The 14684-nt window shown below is 37.3% G+C and overlaps 1 protein-coding gene and 1 non-coding gene across 4 annotated transcripts in view; one reads left to right on the top strand and one right to left on the bottom strand.

The window, feature by feature from the left end:
- Nucleotides 1-14684, top strand: part of SLC30A7 (solute carrier family 30 member 7) — a 76141-nt gene that overhangs the window by 52565 nt on the left and 8892 nt on the right. For 2 of the 3 annotated variants that reach the window (XM_007115160.4, XM_007115159.4), the window contains exons 9-10: nucleotides 7329-7419; nucleotides 13585-13734. In XM_007115160.4, the coding sequence (XP_007115222.2) occupies nucleotides 7329-7419; nucleotides 13585-13734 (241 nt within the window). The remainder of the gene's footprint in view (nucleotides 1-7328; nucleotides 7420-13584; nucleotides 13735-14684) is intronic. The other variant, XR_448270.4, reaches the window with a different exon arrangement.
- On the bottom strand, nucleotides 11708-11813 carry LOC112063914 (U6 spliceosomal RNA). The gene has a single exon (XR_002891259.1). It is a non-coding gene; the product is annotated as a U6 spliceosomal RNA (small nuclear RNA).

Raw genomic sequence — 14684 nt, 5'->3', positions numbered from 1 at the left:
GGGCCCAGCCGCTCCGCGGCATGTGGGATCCTCCCGGACCGGGGCACGAATCCGTGTCCCCTGCATCGGTAGGCGGACTCTCAACCACTGCGCCACCAGGGAAGCCCACTGTCTCCATTATTGAGTAAAGTAGGTACTCTGTAAATATGCGTTGATTTAATCCATAGGTTTCAGAAACTCAGAATAATTATAAGGCAAACCACAATTCCTGTGGTTCTGGGTTATCTGTTCTAGATTAGGCTCATGAAATTCTGGGTTAATGGGTAATTGTTTTTTACTACGGAATCATTGTATTTGTGTAAATATGACTGCGTATTTACAGCTTGTCGTAGGACCACCATGTCTGAATGCAGAATACATTGCTTTTGGGGGCCAATTTTCTTTGTTTTTTTGGTCCACTGAACATTTTCGAGTATATGATATATACTAGACCTTCAAATTTATGGGTTCTTTTATAAAGTACAGCTATCTATATGCTTGTAGATAAGAACCACTGGTAATATGCAGGAGGACTAAAGCCCATTAGCCAATTCAAAAAAGTTGAATCAGTAATTATGTTTTAATTATTTTTAATAGATGTTTATTCTCAGATCTAAGTAATAGTTTCAACTCTCTGAAATTTTTTATTGTTAATGATTATGATTATCACCAGTCTGTTCTTCAAAAGTTTTCATAATGTATACCCTTTTCTTTGGTTTGGTTTGTTTATAATTATTGCTAGATAATTTTATGTACTGTTGAAATGGTGAGACTCACTAAATATGCTGCTTTTGAAGTAAGATTTGAGTATTTTTTCATTTACAAAGTTACTGGCAATAAAGAGTAATAACTGTTGCTTATTTAATCTGCTAGCATTTAAGCTTTCGTATTAATTTTAAGTTTCTGATTGTATGATTGTAAATTTGATTTATCTTCAGCTTTTGAGGAATAAAACTATTACCATGTTTTACTGGTAAACTCATGTACCTAATGACTCATTCTTTTTATATATGCTAGGAAAATGCTATTTCACTGTTAAAGCTAGAATTGAGTTAGTCAACCAGAAGTGAACCTCTAATTGTTTCCAAATGCTTACTTTTTGGGTTTGGATGCAGCTCTAAGTCTTAGCTCAGTCAGGAATTTGCTGAGTTTGTCTTTTTCCCCATATCCTTTCATTATGGCTAGATAGATCCATGCTAAAATCTATTTTATGATTCCCTTTTACAATAGTTAATCAGAAAAATATGGGCGCAAACTCCTGAGCTAAACACAACTTTAAAAAAGCAAAAATAGAGTTTCTACAGGTTTCTTTTACATTTTTGTGACCTCTGAGATTGTTATGGAAATTGGCTTTGGTTCTAAATTGCTTATCACCATGTGATTTAGCAAGCACCTTTTTCTCCCCACCCCAGTTTCATAACCTAGTTATATAGCTCCTACATCTGAAATTCTTAACAATATTTTAAAATTATTATTGGAGAAAATTAGTGTGATGCTTCCATGTGCTTTGGTGAAATGCTTGCTGCTGTTGAATGTAAACATTTTATTAAAATTCTACCTAAGTAGGCAACCATTCCAAATTTTATAGTATAACAAAATCAGTAAGAACCTGTTGGTACACTCTCTATATATTATTTCCTTATACATATCACTTGTATCTTTTATTTAGTTATTTTCAAATAGATGCTTCTAACATTAATTTTATTATTAAAATATTTATCTGCATTATGGTTCTTGAATTGTGTTGAGTGATCTCTAAATTCTGTTTCTTTTTTTATAAATTTATTTATTTACTTATTTATTTATGGCTGCGTTGGGTCTTCTTTGCTGCTCGTGGGCTTTCTCTAGTTGCGGCGAGCGGGGGCTACTCTTCGTTGTGGTGTGTGGGCTTCTCGTTGCGGTGGCTTCTCTTGTTGGGGAGCATGGGCTCTAGGCGCACGGGCTTCAGTAGTTGTGGCACGCGGGCTCAGTAGTTGTGCCTCGTGGGCTCTAGAGCGCAGGCTCAGTAGTTGTGGCACATGGGCTTAGTTGCTCCACGGCATGTGGGATCTTCCCGGATCAGGGCTCGAACCTGTGTCCCCTGCGTTGGCAGGCGGATTCTTAACCACTGTGCCACCAGGGAAGTCCCCTCTGTTAATTCTAATAGTGTGTAATCTGTGATCATGGAGCTTCACCAGTTCTAGAATTCTCAAACTAAGGGCCACAGGTGAAAGTAAACTTTAGGAGAAAAAGGGCCATAGTAGTTGTTGTTACTGTTGTTGTTCTTACAAGGGAGTAGCAGTCTTTGAGAGGCAACACACGTGGGTTAACACATAAAAATTTGAACAAAGGTTTGGATAAATTTGTAGATGGTTATTTTGGGTGACTTATTAAGAGACTGTATTAAGGGAATGTCTTTAATGTTTTAAAGCTGATCTCCTTAAGGATTATTTTAGATTGGACTCAACTCTTTTGTATTAATTGTGTTTTAGCTCTTTTCAGGGAAAGCTAGACTAGCCTTAGGTATTCTAAGACAATAAATATTTTAAAAGTTGTTTGCAAGGTTATATTTTACAACTACTGCTTAAGTAATATCATTGCTCATATTGTATGCCTTCTGTTACAGCAGAGTCCATGTTCTCTTCTATTCCTTTTTCCCCCACTTTATTTTGAAAGTTACACTTATTTTTAAAGGTATATTTAAAAGTAAGTTGTCAACATACTAATAAAAAAACCGTTCACCAGAAGTTCATGGGAAATGAAATTGGATACAGGCTTTTAATCTACAGTTGTTTTGAATTCATATGTGCCTTCCTCCAAATGGTGGGTCCTAAATAAGTTTTTGTTGCCTGATTTCCATTGATCTCTACAGGCTTTTTCAATAGTTGTGAATTCCTTTGAGGTAAGGCATTGTGTATTATTTATCTTTTTATTTCTGGTGCCTAGCACATGTCTGGCACGTGGTAGGCATATAGTAAATATTGACTTGAACTTTTCAAAATTGAGTTTGGAGTCAAAACACCTGTTCTTATTACTCTAACTCTCCCATTCACTAGCTATGTCCTTGGGCAAGTTACTTTGGTGCACTAGGTCTCCATTTCCACAACTCTAGAGTAAGATTCCATCTGATTTGAGAAAATCTGATGCCAAGCAAAGCATGTAGTGCTTAATTATTGCTTATTTGTATTGATTGTGTAATAAAATCCATTTGCAGGATTACCTAATTAGTAATAGATTAAATTCATTTGCAAAGTGTATCTCATTTGATGATGCTGTTGTGCATTGTTGTTGTTGCTATTTAGAATATAAAGGCAACTTATATTTTCTTTCATTTCCAAATATATTCTCTTAGTATTCCTTGTAGATTGACCTTTTTTTTTCTTATTGAATGAAAATAAAGATGGAAGAAATTGCTTAGATATTTAATCTACTTCCTCATTTTATAGATGAGAAAACTGATGCTCTGGAATGTTATACTATTTGCCTGAAGCTATTTAATGGCAGAATTAGAACCCAAGTCTCATGATTTACATTTGAGTGATTTTTCCACCTCAGATATCTCGAGATTGTTAGGAGTTTCTTGAGATAAAGTTTGGAGAAGAGATGATCAAAATAGCTAAATTTAGTGGGCACATGGAAAAACTTTTCTTATTCTCTGGGCGGGGTGGTGTGATGATTTGGGATATTGGGATTGACATATATACACTAATATGTATAAAATAGATAACTAATAAGAACCTGCTGTATAAAAAATTAAAAAAAAACTTATTTCTCAAACAGTTATTCTAGGGGAACCATTTTTGTGCCTCATATTCTGAGAAGTACAATAAGGAAAGTAGGAAAACATAAAAATTGTGTAAATTAGATATATAGAAACATTTAGTGACTGATCCTTTCTTTTTCCTGAGAAATGAGGATGGAGAGAGGAAAGAAAAAATGTAATGGTTGAATTATGCCTTATTATTCTACTGTGTTGTTTTTCTTTGCCTTTTTGGTAAATCCAGGGAGTCCTCACCTATTTAATAACAGCACAGTAGATAGAAACAGACACTACTCTTCAGGTTAGATGAAGGAATAACTGATGTTCTTTCACTGTCAAAATCCTTAACCCTGATTCCAGTTGCTTTCCACCCATTTTTTCCTCCAATGTTACTATAGGTATCACAGATTTTTTACAGGAGCACAGAGAGGACATTTATACAGTTTGGAGGACAGTTTGGGATCAGGGAATATACCCTAAAAGGGGTGACACTTGAGATTTTAAAGAAGGAATAGAGGGCTTCCCTGGTGGCGCAGTGGTTGCGAGTCCGCCTGCCCATGCAGGGGACATGGGTTCGTGCCCCGGTCCAGGAGGATCCCACATGCTGCGGAGCGACTAGGCCCGTGCACCATGTCCACTGAGCCTTTGCTTCCGGAACCTGTGCTCCGCAACAGGAGAGGCCACAACAGTGAGAGGCCCACGTACCACAAAAAAAAAAAAAAAAAAAGAAGAAGGAATAGAAGCCAGATTACAGGGCAGTTTAGGGACATTCTAGAGAGGTTACAGCATGAGCCAAAGCATGAAAGGAAAAACAGCAGAAAGTGAAGTACAAACATACTTACGTTTTAGAGAGCTTCAAATGTGAAGCAAAAATGATAGGAGGTGAAGCTAGAGTAGGGCAGATCAAAAAATATACCATGTGAAAGAGCTTACACTTAATCCCCTAGGCAGTAGGGAGCTTTTAATTGATTTTTTTTAAATGGGGAAGGGATAGAGTCAGATACTGATTTTAGGTAGATTAGTCTAATGGCTTTGTAAAGAATGGTTATATTAGTTATCTATGAATGCATAAGAACTTAACACAAAAGCCTTGTAGCTGAAGTAACACACATTATTATCTTTGCCTTGGTTCAGGAACCTGAGCGTGGCTAACTGGGCTCTGGCTCAGGGTCTCTAACAAGGTGACAGTCAAGGTGTCAGCCAGGACTGCAGTCATTCCCGTGCTCGTCTGGAGGAGAATCCACTTCCAAGCTCACTGAAGTGGTTGTTGACGGTATTGAGTTTCTTTTGGGCTGTTGGACTGAGGGTCTCAGTTCCTCTCCAGAGGCATCTCTCAGTTCCTTGCCCTGGGCCTCTCCATAGGACAGCTCATAGCGTGGCAGCTTTGAGCAAGCAAGTGAGAGAGCAAGAGAGAAGGGTGAACAAGATGGAAGCCAGAGTACTTTAATTTAGAATTGACATCTTGTCACTTTTGCCATACTTTACTCATTAGGAACAAGTCACTAGATCCACCCCACACTCAAGGGGAAGGGATTACACAAGAGCATGAATGCTAGGGAGGCAGGGGTCATTGGGATCCATCTTTAAAGCTGCCTGTCACAGCAGACTTAAGGAAATAAGACTAGAGGTAAAGGGACCATTTAGGAGGCTATTATAATAATCCAAGTGAAGTGATATGGAGATTATTGTAGACATATATAATAGAATGATGGAGTTTAGAAATGTTTAGAATGTTAAGTCATGACAACTTGGCGATTTAGAGCATGAGGGTTTTAAGGGAGAAGAAGCAATTAAAGGTGGCATCTAATTATTCTTGGCTCGTAAATCACTATCTGACTGAAGAATATTTTCATTTGAATGTGACTTAAACTCCTGTCTACGTTGAGCTTTTATATTCATTACTGCTATTCTCTCCACACTTTTAGTTTTCTAAGCTTGCCCTTGGTGTTGCTTCCCTGGACACCAGTTTCTCAATCTCTCTCAGTATCTGTTTAATTTTCCTATTTGTTTCTGTTCCTGTTTTTACCCTCCCTATCCAAGTACTTATCACTGTACACAAAGTATGGAACAGTCTCCTAATTTCTTCCCTGGGGCCTTTCCTTTCTTTAATCTAGATTCTAAAACATCGAATATCTATGCATTTATCATTCATTTAACCAACACATATTTATTGTGGGCCCACTTTGTGACCAGCACTTTACTAGGCCTCCTTGGGAATATAACAGTGAACAAGACAAGCATTGTCCCTGTTCCTTTGTATCTTCATTAATATCTTCTCTTTCTTTTCTATCTGTCAGAAATACTACTAATCTGTTAAGGTACACTTCACCTTCTACCTTCCTTAAAAGTTATATATTTTGTTTTGTTTTGTTTTTGTCTCTATCTCCTATAGCTATAATCAGGAGGGGTTTTAATCTAGAAATATTGAGATTCTACAAGTTTAAAAGAAAGAACTGGCTTAAGCTATTAAGTGTAATGAAGCTATTCTTGACCCTCCCTCTCAGTCTGCTTCAAGCAATAGAGCAGTGCCTCACCCCCGACTCATTGGACTCCCCCTGGAGAGCTTTTTAAAAACATAGATGCCTCAACTCTCCCTCAGAGATTCTTATTCAATATGTTAGAAATGACAACAAACAAGACTCTAAGGTGAATTTGACATGTAGCTGGTTTAGAAAACTACTGCATTAGAGTCACCCTCACCATTACACTATTAATTGCTTTGTGTGCATTTAACCATCCAAGTAGCCTAAAGCCATAATTTCCAAATACTGGTTGAGGACTAATTACATCAATTCATACAGACTTTGGGGCCCTATCACTAGAGGTGCTGATTCACTAGATCTGTGGTTATATCCAGGCTTCTATTTTTTTTTTGTTGTTGTTGTTGTTTTTCTTTTTTTTTGTTTTTTGTTTTTTTGCGGTACGCGGGCCTCTCACTCTTGTGGCCTCTCCCGTTGCGGAGCACAGGCTCCGGACGCGCAGACTCAGCAGCCATGGCTCACGGGCCCAGCCGCTCCGCGGCATGTGGGATCCTCCCGGACCGGGGCACGAACCCGTGTCCCCTGCATCGGCAGGCGGACTCCCAACCACTGCGCCACCAGGGAAGCCCTATTTTTTTTTTAATAATCAAAGAAGACTGATATATAATCGGGTTGGAAAAACACTGGACGAATGAACTTAATATACTGTATTAATTTTTTTGTATTTTCCTTAACAGTACCGTTCAGATAAATGAATGAAAATATTTGATAAACGTAAAGGACCAGTTGGCCATTATATGCTTTATAGATTATCCTTGAAGATTCTAGCCATTTGAAGTCATATTTTAAATGACAGTTGAACGATTGCTGTGTTTAAATTTTAGATGCTCCAGTACTATTCAGTAATATGTTTATTGTTTCATACACTGATATATTTCATTTAGCTCTTTTACTTTAAAGAATAACTTATTTGTCCCATGAAAAATTTGGAGCAATGGCTGGATTCTTTTTCCTCATATTATTCTGACAGATCTTTTTTATATTCTATTGGGAGGTATATTATTACTTTCTTGCAGGATGGAATTGTCAGAATGTGGCTTTAATAAGTTTGATGTCTTCCTTTTCTATAGTGTTATTCCTCTTTTAAGAGAGTCTGTTGGAATATTAATGCAGAGAACTCCTCCCCTTTTGGAAAATACTCTCCCTCAGTGCTATCAGAGGGTAAGTTTCAAAGCTTCCAAACCATTGGGTTTTGGTTGTTTCCAAGCTGTTAGGGGTTATAACTTTTATAAATACGGGTAGCATGTGTGTATAATTTAGTATTTCTGCCAAGACTGAATGCTGACCATGAATGCCATTTATACAAACCAGAATAAAATCATTGGAAAATATTGAGCTTCACTAAAGAAAATGTGGTAGAAGTTTTCCTCATCTAGAAATCAAGCAGCTCTTTTAAAATATAAATATGAATAGTAGATGATATAAGCATTTCTTCAGCATAGATTTTGTGAGCTCCCCTTTTATGCCATATATTCTTCTAAGGTACTAGGGGTGTAATGGTAAATAAGGTAGTCAGGGTCTGTCAAAGAATTTATGGTCTGGTGGGGAAACACAGGCACTGAACAATAAATAAATAAGAAGATATTAGTGATGATTACTATAATAGAAATAAAACAAAGTCATGTGAGACATGGATGGCTATGTCAGATTTATCCAGGAAGTCATATTCAAGGATATTGAAATCTTGTTGACAAGAAGGAGCCAGACATGAAAATCTTGGAGAAGAGTGTTCCAAGCAAAGGAAAATGCTAATGCGAAAAGCTCTACGACTGGAACTAGTTTAGTGTGTTTGAAAAACAGGAAAAAAAAAAAATAGCCATTGTGGCTGCAACATAATAAAGGGGAGAGTGGCTGGAGAGGCTGGGGAGAATGGCAGAGGACAGATCATATAGAGGTTTTGGTCTTACTAAGAGGTTTAGATTTAATTCTGTTCACTGGGAAGCATTAGAAAGCTTTTAGGCAGGTAGAGTGTCACAAAATTTAAGTTTTTAAAAGCTTATTCTGCTTGCTATTAGAGAATAAACTCTAGGGAGAATGAAAGCAAAGAAAACCAGTTAAGAGCCTGTTATCTTCTAATGTGAAAAATCATGGCCTGGACTACAGTGGTAGAAGTGAAAATGGAGCTAAGTAGATATTTTGGATAAGTTTTTGGAGATGGATTATATTAGCAGAGGGGAGAAAAAGTGTTGAATCGCAAATAGGTAGATACTAATACCATACCATTTGTTGAGGTTGATGCAGGTGTGAGGGTGGAAAATCCTCCCAAATCAAGAATTCTATTCTGGATATGTTAAAAATGAAATGCCTGCTGTACATCTCGGGGAAATGTCACTTAAGTGGTTGGATATGCAAATCTGGAATTTGAGGGACTGATTAGAACTAGGAGGAGTTTGGGTTTTTTTTCTTGCAATACACGGGCCTCTCACTGTTGTGGCCTCTCCCGTTGCGGAGCACAAGCTCCGGACGCACAGGCTCAGAGGCCATGGCTCACGGGCCCAGCCGCTCTGCGGCATGTGGGATCTTCCCAGACCAGGGCACGAACCCGTGTCCCCTGCATCGTCAGGCGGACAGACTCTCAACCACTGCGCCACCAGGGAAGCCCTAGGAGGAGTTTTGAGTCATCAGTATATGACTAGCATTTAAAACATTAGGATTATGTGAGATTACCTTGGGAGGATTAAGCTCTAATCTTTAGGTCAAGCTTCAACTCCAGATTTAGAGCACAGGTAAGGAAATCCAGGAATGGAAGCTGGAAAACCCAGAAGAAGTTGAAGGAGGAAGTAATCAACGGTGCCAAATATTTCTGTGAGGCAATTACAGTAGGAACAGAGAAGTGACCATTGATTGGGATCATGAACAGCATTAATGGCCTTGATGAAAGCATTTTCAGTAGAGTTTGGAGAAAGCATGATAATAGTAGATTAAGGAGAAAATGAATTGGGGAGGTAGAGATAGTGGTTACAGTCAACTTTTTTTAAGAAGTGTTGTTAAAGGGAACAAAGAAATGAGCTGATAGCTTGGCTGCAGATATAGTAACAATGGTGAGGGAATTTGTTTTTAAAATAAGATATTTTAAAACAGCATCCCATAGAACTTTCCCCAATAGTGGAGATGTTCAATAATCTACATTGTCCAGTATGGAAGTCACAAGGAACATGTGGCTATTGAGCACTTGAAGCTTAAAAATTTGAGCTAGCGCAACTAAGTTTTAAATTTCATTTCATTTTCATATATTTAGTCACATGTGTCTAGTGACTTCTGTATTGACAGTGCAGTTCTAGAGCCTGTGTGTTACTGATGGGAACAGTCGACTGACAGGAAGAAATTGATGGGATGGTAGTGAAGCAGGTTACTTCACTACCTGCTGAAGGAATGAAGTTCTTGAGAAGGTGAAAAAGGAGAGAACCCAAAGCACTATGGAGAAATTAATTGTAGATAGGATCCAGGGGTACTGTATCCCCCAAGGGAAGACAGAAAGTGCTGAAAGAGATGAGGGCTGACTGGTGGATTTGGTGGTGCAGGATAAGGGATTTTCTGTGTGCTTCTATTTTCTCATTGATTTACAGGGCAGAGAAATCATGCAGAGAAATTAGAAGATAAGAGGAGAAAAGAGAAGGTATAGAATAGTTCTTTTTGAGATAGGGAAAGTGAAGTGCTGCCCATGATTTTAAGTCAGCATAGTTGTGGAAGAGAAAGGGGCAATTTATTGAACGCCTGCTCTAAGGTGGTCCCTATATTAAGTGATTTACATATATTGTTTCTTTTCTTCACTTTAACCATACAGGGTAAGTTTCATCTTCCTTTCCCTAGGAAAATTGAGTAAAATTGAGGTTCGAGGATTTAAGTAACTCATCTAAAGTCACAGATGGTAGTGGCTGAATCTGGATTCGAATCCATATCATTCTGGCTTTAAAAGCTCATGCTTTTTCTGTTAAACCACACTGTCCGAGCAGGAAGAGCAACACAGATTTTCATCTGTAGCTACACGTTCCCCACTTTTTAAAATTTGAGTAAAGTTAATGCCAGTTTCTATAAGAATCATTCCTTAACTTATGCTTTAGGATAACTGCAGGAATGTGCTTGTACTGCTATATCTATGGAGGTAGAAGAAATCTGTTCAGTCAGGGTGTTGTTTCCCTACCAGTATACCATTTCCATTTAGAAAAGTGTGGAGGGATATCAGGTTCAAACCACTGTGTCATCAGAGTCCTGAAAGAGGAAGAGGAAGTCCACCTTGACCTCTTTCCCTAGTAAAAGCAGTTTTTTTAAAGGGCACAATGGTTATTGTCTCACATTTCCCACCAAGTGTCTTGGAGCTTATAGAAAGTAATCCTACATGCATCAAATTCTGATAAAAATAAATATTTTTGATAGATATAAGTTCAACTTTTTCTTAATTGACAGCCCAAATAGATTACTTAAGAATCAGGGAATCTCAGAATTCAAAAAGATCTTATTATTCATTTGGCCCAGACTTCTATCTGTTGGAAGAATCTCCTTTGCGACATTCAGTTTGTCATTCAGCTTCTTGACTATTTCCAGGAATTGGTAGTTAACCCCTTCACAGAGTAACCTCTTTCTCTTTTAAATTGCTGTAATTGTTAAAAAGATCTTTTACATTGAGCCTTTGTTTTAACTTTCTGGGTTCTGATCTTAGTTCATCTCCTCCAGATCTATACAGAGATATTGAACAATAGCGGTGATTTGGACATCTTTGTAAAGATTTTCCTGATCTTCAAGGGAATACATCTAACGTTTTTTCCTTAAGTGTTTTCTGTACGTTTTGGGTAGATAGCTTTTATTAAGTTAAGGAAGTGTCCTTCTAATCATAAATAGGGGTTGAATTTTATTAAATAATTGTAATGCTTTTATTGAAATGACTGTGATTTTTCTCCTTTGCTTCACTAATTGAAGAATAACAGTAATAGAGTTTCTGATGTTTAATCTTTCCCTCTTGGGATAAACCTAACTTAGTCATGATACGTTATTTTTTAATATACTGTTGGACTTAGCTTATTTAATTCATAAGAGAAATTAGCTTATGATTTATTGTCTTTATCTGGTTGGGGATCAAGATTATTTCTTACTTATATGAGATAGCACCTCTTTTTTATTTTCTGGCAAAACTAAGAGGTTATGTTAAGTTTCTTGAAAGTCTGCCCTCTGGGACTGGGGGTGGGGGGCGATTTATGAAAGAGAACTTTTATTACCTTTTCAGTTTTTAATGGCCCTTTTATATCTTCTGGTTTTTTCTTATATTACAGCATTTTCTGTATTTCCAGAAATTTATTCATTTTTGTCTAGATTTTTGAAATTGTGTTTTTTTTGTTGCTTTTCTGATTTTATTATTTATTTTTTTTCCAACTTTAGTGAGGTAAAATTGATAAATGAAAATTATGTATATTTAAAGTGTACAATGTGTTGTTTTGATATACATGTACATTGTGAAATGACCATGGAACACTTCCTGAATTTGCATGTCATTCTTGCACAAGGGCCATGTTTATCTTCTCTGATCGTTCTAATTTTAGTACACGTGCTACCAAAGCAAACACCAAAATTGAATTTATATTCATTTTATATACATACATGTACTATTTACTGAGCAGTTACTTGGGCCAGGCTTAGGTCCTTACAGTTTTAGGTGCTGAGGATACAAAACATAAAAATCGAAAATAAATCCCTGCCTTTATTGAGCTTGAGTTCTGCCAGAGGAGACAGGCAAGAAACAATATAAATAACGTAAGTAATGTAGTGTGCGACATTATATGCCGAAAAGTAAAACAAAGCAGAGAAATGTAAAAATAAAAGCATTGTAGTTTTAGATAGAATAACAGTAGAAGGGCCTCCTGAGAAAATGGCATTTGAGTCAAGACCCAAACAAAGTAGGCCAGGCAGAAATCTGGAAGGAAAGACACTCCAGGCAGAGAGCATAGCAAATGCCCTGAGACAGGGGTGTGCCTGACTTTTCAGAGTGGTGAGGAGGCTTCTGTAGCTGAAGAAGAGGGAGCAAGGGGAGGAGTAGTAGGAGATGAGGTAAATAAGGTAAATAACAAGGGGCCACATGACGTGGGTCCATGTAAGTCATTGTGAAAGCACTGGTTTTTGTTGAGAGTAAGATGGGAATCTACTGGAGGATTCTGAACAGAGTGAAAGCATCTGATCTAAAGTAACAGATTCTTACTTGGGCTACTGTTTTGAGAATAGATGAAGAGGTGCAAGGCTAGAAATAGAGAGACCAGTTAATAAGGTATTATAATAATCCAAACTAAAGTGGCTTCAACTAGCCTGACAGCAGTAGAGGTGGTGAGAAGTGTTTGGATTCTACTCAGCTGTAGTATTTTGTACACTCACATATTGATACATTCATATAGTATTCCATTTTATGGTTTTTAAAGTCTGTTGTTTGTAGTTCTTTTCCTTTTTCATTTTGTACTTTGTTTAATGCCTGTTCATTTATTTTTTTACCGCCATCAGTTTGTCTTGCCAGTGGTTGTCAACCTAAGGGTGTGGAACACTTAACTGGAAAAACTTTGAGACATCCCTCCCTTTTCTGGTTGTCACATGAGTTGGGGAAGGGTATATGTTGGCATGTAGTTTTTGGGTCCTGGCGATGCAAAGATCCTGTAGTTCCTGACACTTGTACACGATGAAGAATCATCCTGTCTAAAACATGCCCCCATTACGTACAAAACACTGACTCTCTAGCTCGTTAATCTTTTCAGAGAACTAGTTTTTTGATATTGTGAACTTTGTCATTTCTAAATTTGTGGACCATTGATTTCCATCCTTTATTTCCTTCCTTTTTATTTGTTAAGTTGACTTGGTTGTTTTTTTCCTAATTTCTTAGCTCATTTGTATTTTTATTTGTCTTCTGATCGATGTACAGTTGACCCTTGAACAGCACAGGTTTGAACTGCATGTTCTACTTATACATGGATATTTTTCAATAGTAAATAACCACAGTACTGCATGATCCGTGGTTGGTTGCATCCTCAGATTTTCGACTGAGAAGAGGGCTGGCGTCCCTAACCCCTGTGCTGTTCTCGGGTCAACTGTATTTGAAAATGTAAATTTCACTTAGGCACTCTCTCAGCTGTGCCCTACAAATTTTGATAGGTGCTCATTTATATTTCCCAAACACCTGTCATGGTACCAGCACATAGTAAGTACCCAGTAGGTATTTGTTAATCAATTCAAGCCATCCCCCCACCAGGCCACTTTTTTCATTAGAGAGTAGAATCCATGTTTACTGATGTGTTGCATAATTTAAGTTGGGTGTACTTATACTTGAGTTCATGTTAATATGTGCTCTTTATATTTTAGGTGCAGCAGTTGCAAGGAGTCTACAGTTTACAAGAACAGCATTTCTGGACCTTATGTTCTGATGTTTATATTGGGACCTTGAAATTAGTAGTAGCACCTGATGCTGATGCCAGGTGGATTTTAAGCCAAACGCATAATATTTTTACTCAGGTATGATTTTTTTACTAACTTCTTTTAAGGGTCTAGGAATTTATTGTATCTACTAGTCTTAAAAATATTTACTATTTAACATATTGAATATATATATACTACACTGTGAGGTAAGTGTGAAAGTTTTTTTTCAACCACAGAGTCAAATTTGGGAGATCCTTACTTTAGTGAATACTGTTAATGAAGATAGTCCTGTTTACTCATTGTTGTACTGATTTGAGCTCCTTTAAGAAAAAGTAGATTCTCCCTTACTGTACACTCCTTATAAGACATGTTATATGATGTTTGAAGCTAGGAATTCTAAGATAGCATTTGGAATAAGAATAATGTCTGGTCGGTGGCGTTAGCTAAAAGCAAACTGTGTTTAACGTTTTTGTTGATAGCAAAGCCATCTCTACTTCTGTGTCATTTAATGGCTTAATATGCTGTTGAGTTTTTCTTAATTCTGTATCTGGAATCATGAATTGGTCAGTGCATGACTGCAACCAAATTATATCAGGTAATGTTTATGCTATCATGAGTTGACATAGTCAGTGACTGATAAAGTGAAAGTGATTACCAGGTTATTCTGTATATACTGGGAGAATAAGAACATCATGTCAAGAATATCTGAGTAGAGAGACCACAGATTTTTTTTTTTTTTTTGGTCTAGCTTGCTGGAAATATTTGGCAAAAATTCTAGATGTTGACACTGCTTCCAGAATTATCTAACACATCAATCTAATGAGGAAACTGATTCCATGCCTTAAAAATCTGTGCTTCAGTGTTCATTGAAGCACTATTTACAATAGCCAGGACATGGAAGCAACCTAAGTGTCCATCGACAGATGAATGGATAAAGAAGATGTGGCACATACATACAATGGAATGTTACTCAGCCATAAAAAGAAACGAAATTGAGTTATTTGTAGTGAGGTGGATGGACCTAGAATCTGTCATACAGAGTGAAG

This window comes from Physeter macrocephalus, chromosome 4, assembly GCF_002837175.3.
Source record: "Physeter macrocephalus isolate SW-GA chromosome 4, ASM283717v5, whole genome shotgun sequence".
Lineage (NCBI taxonomy): Eukaryota > Metazoa > Chordata > Mammalia > Artiodactyla > Physeteridae > Physeter > Physeter macrocephalus.
This window is presented reverse-complemented; position numbering and strand designations above follow the sequence as displayed.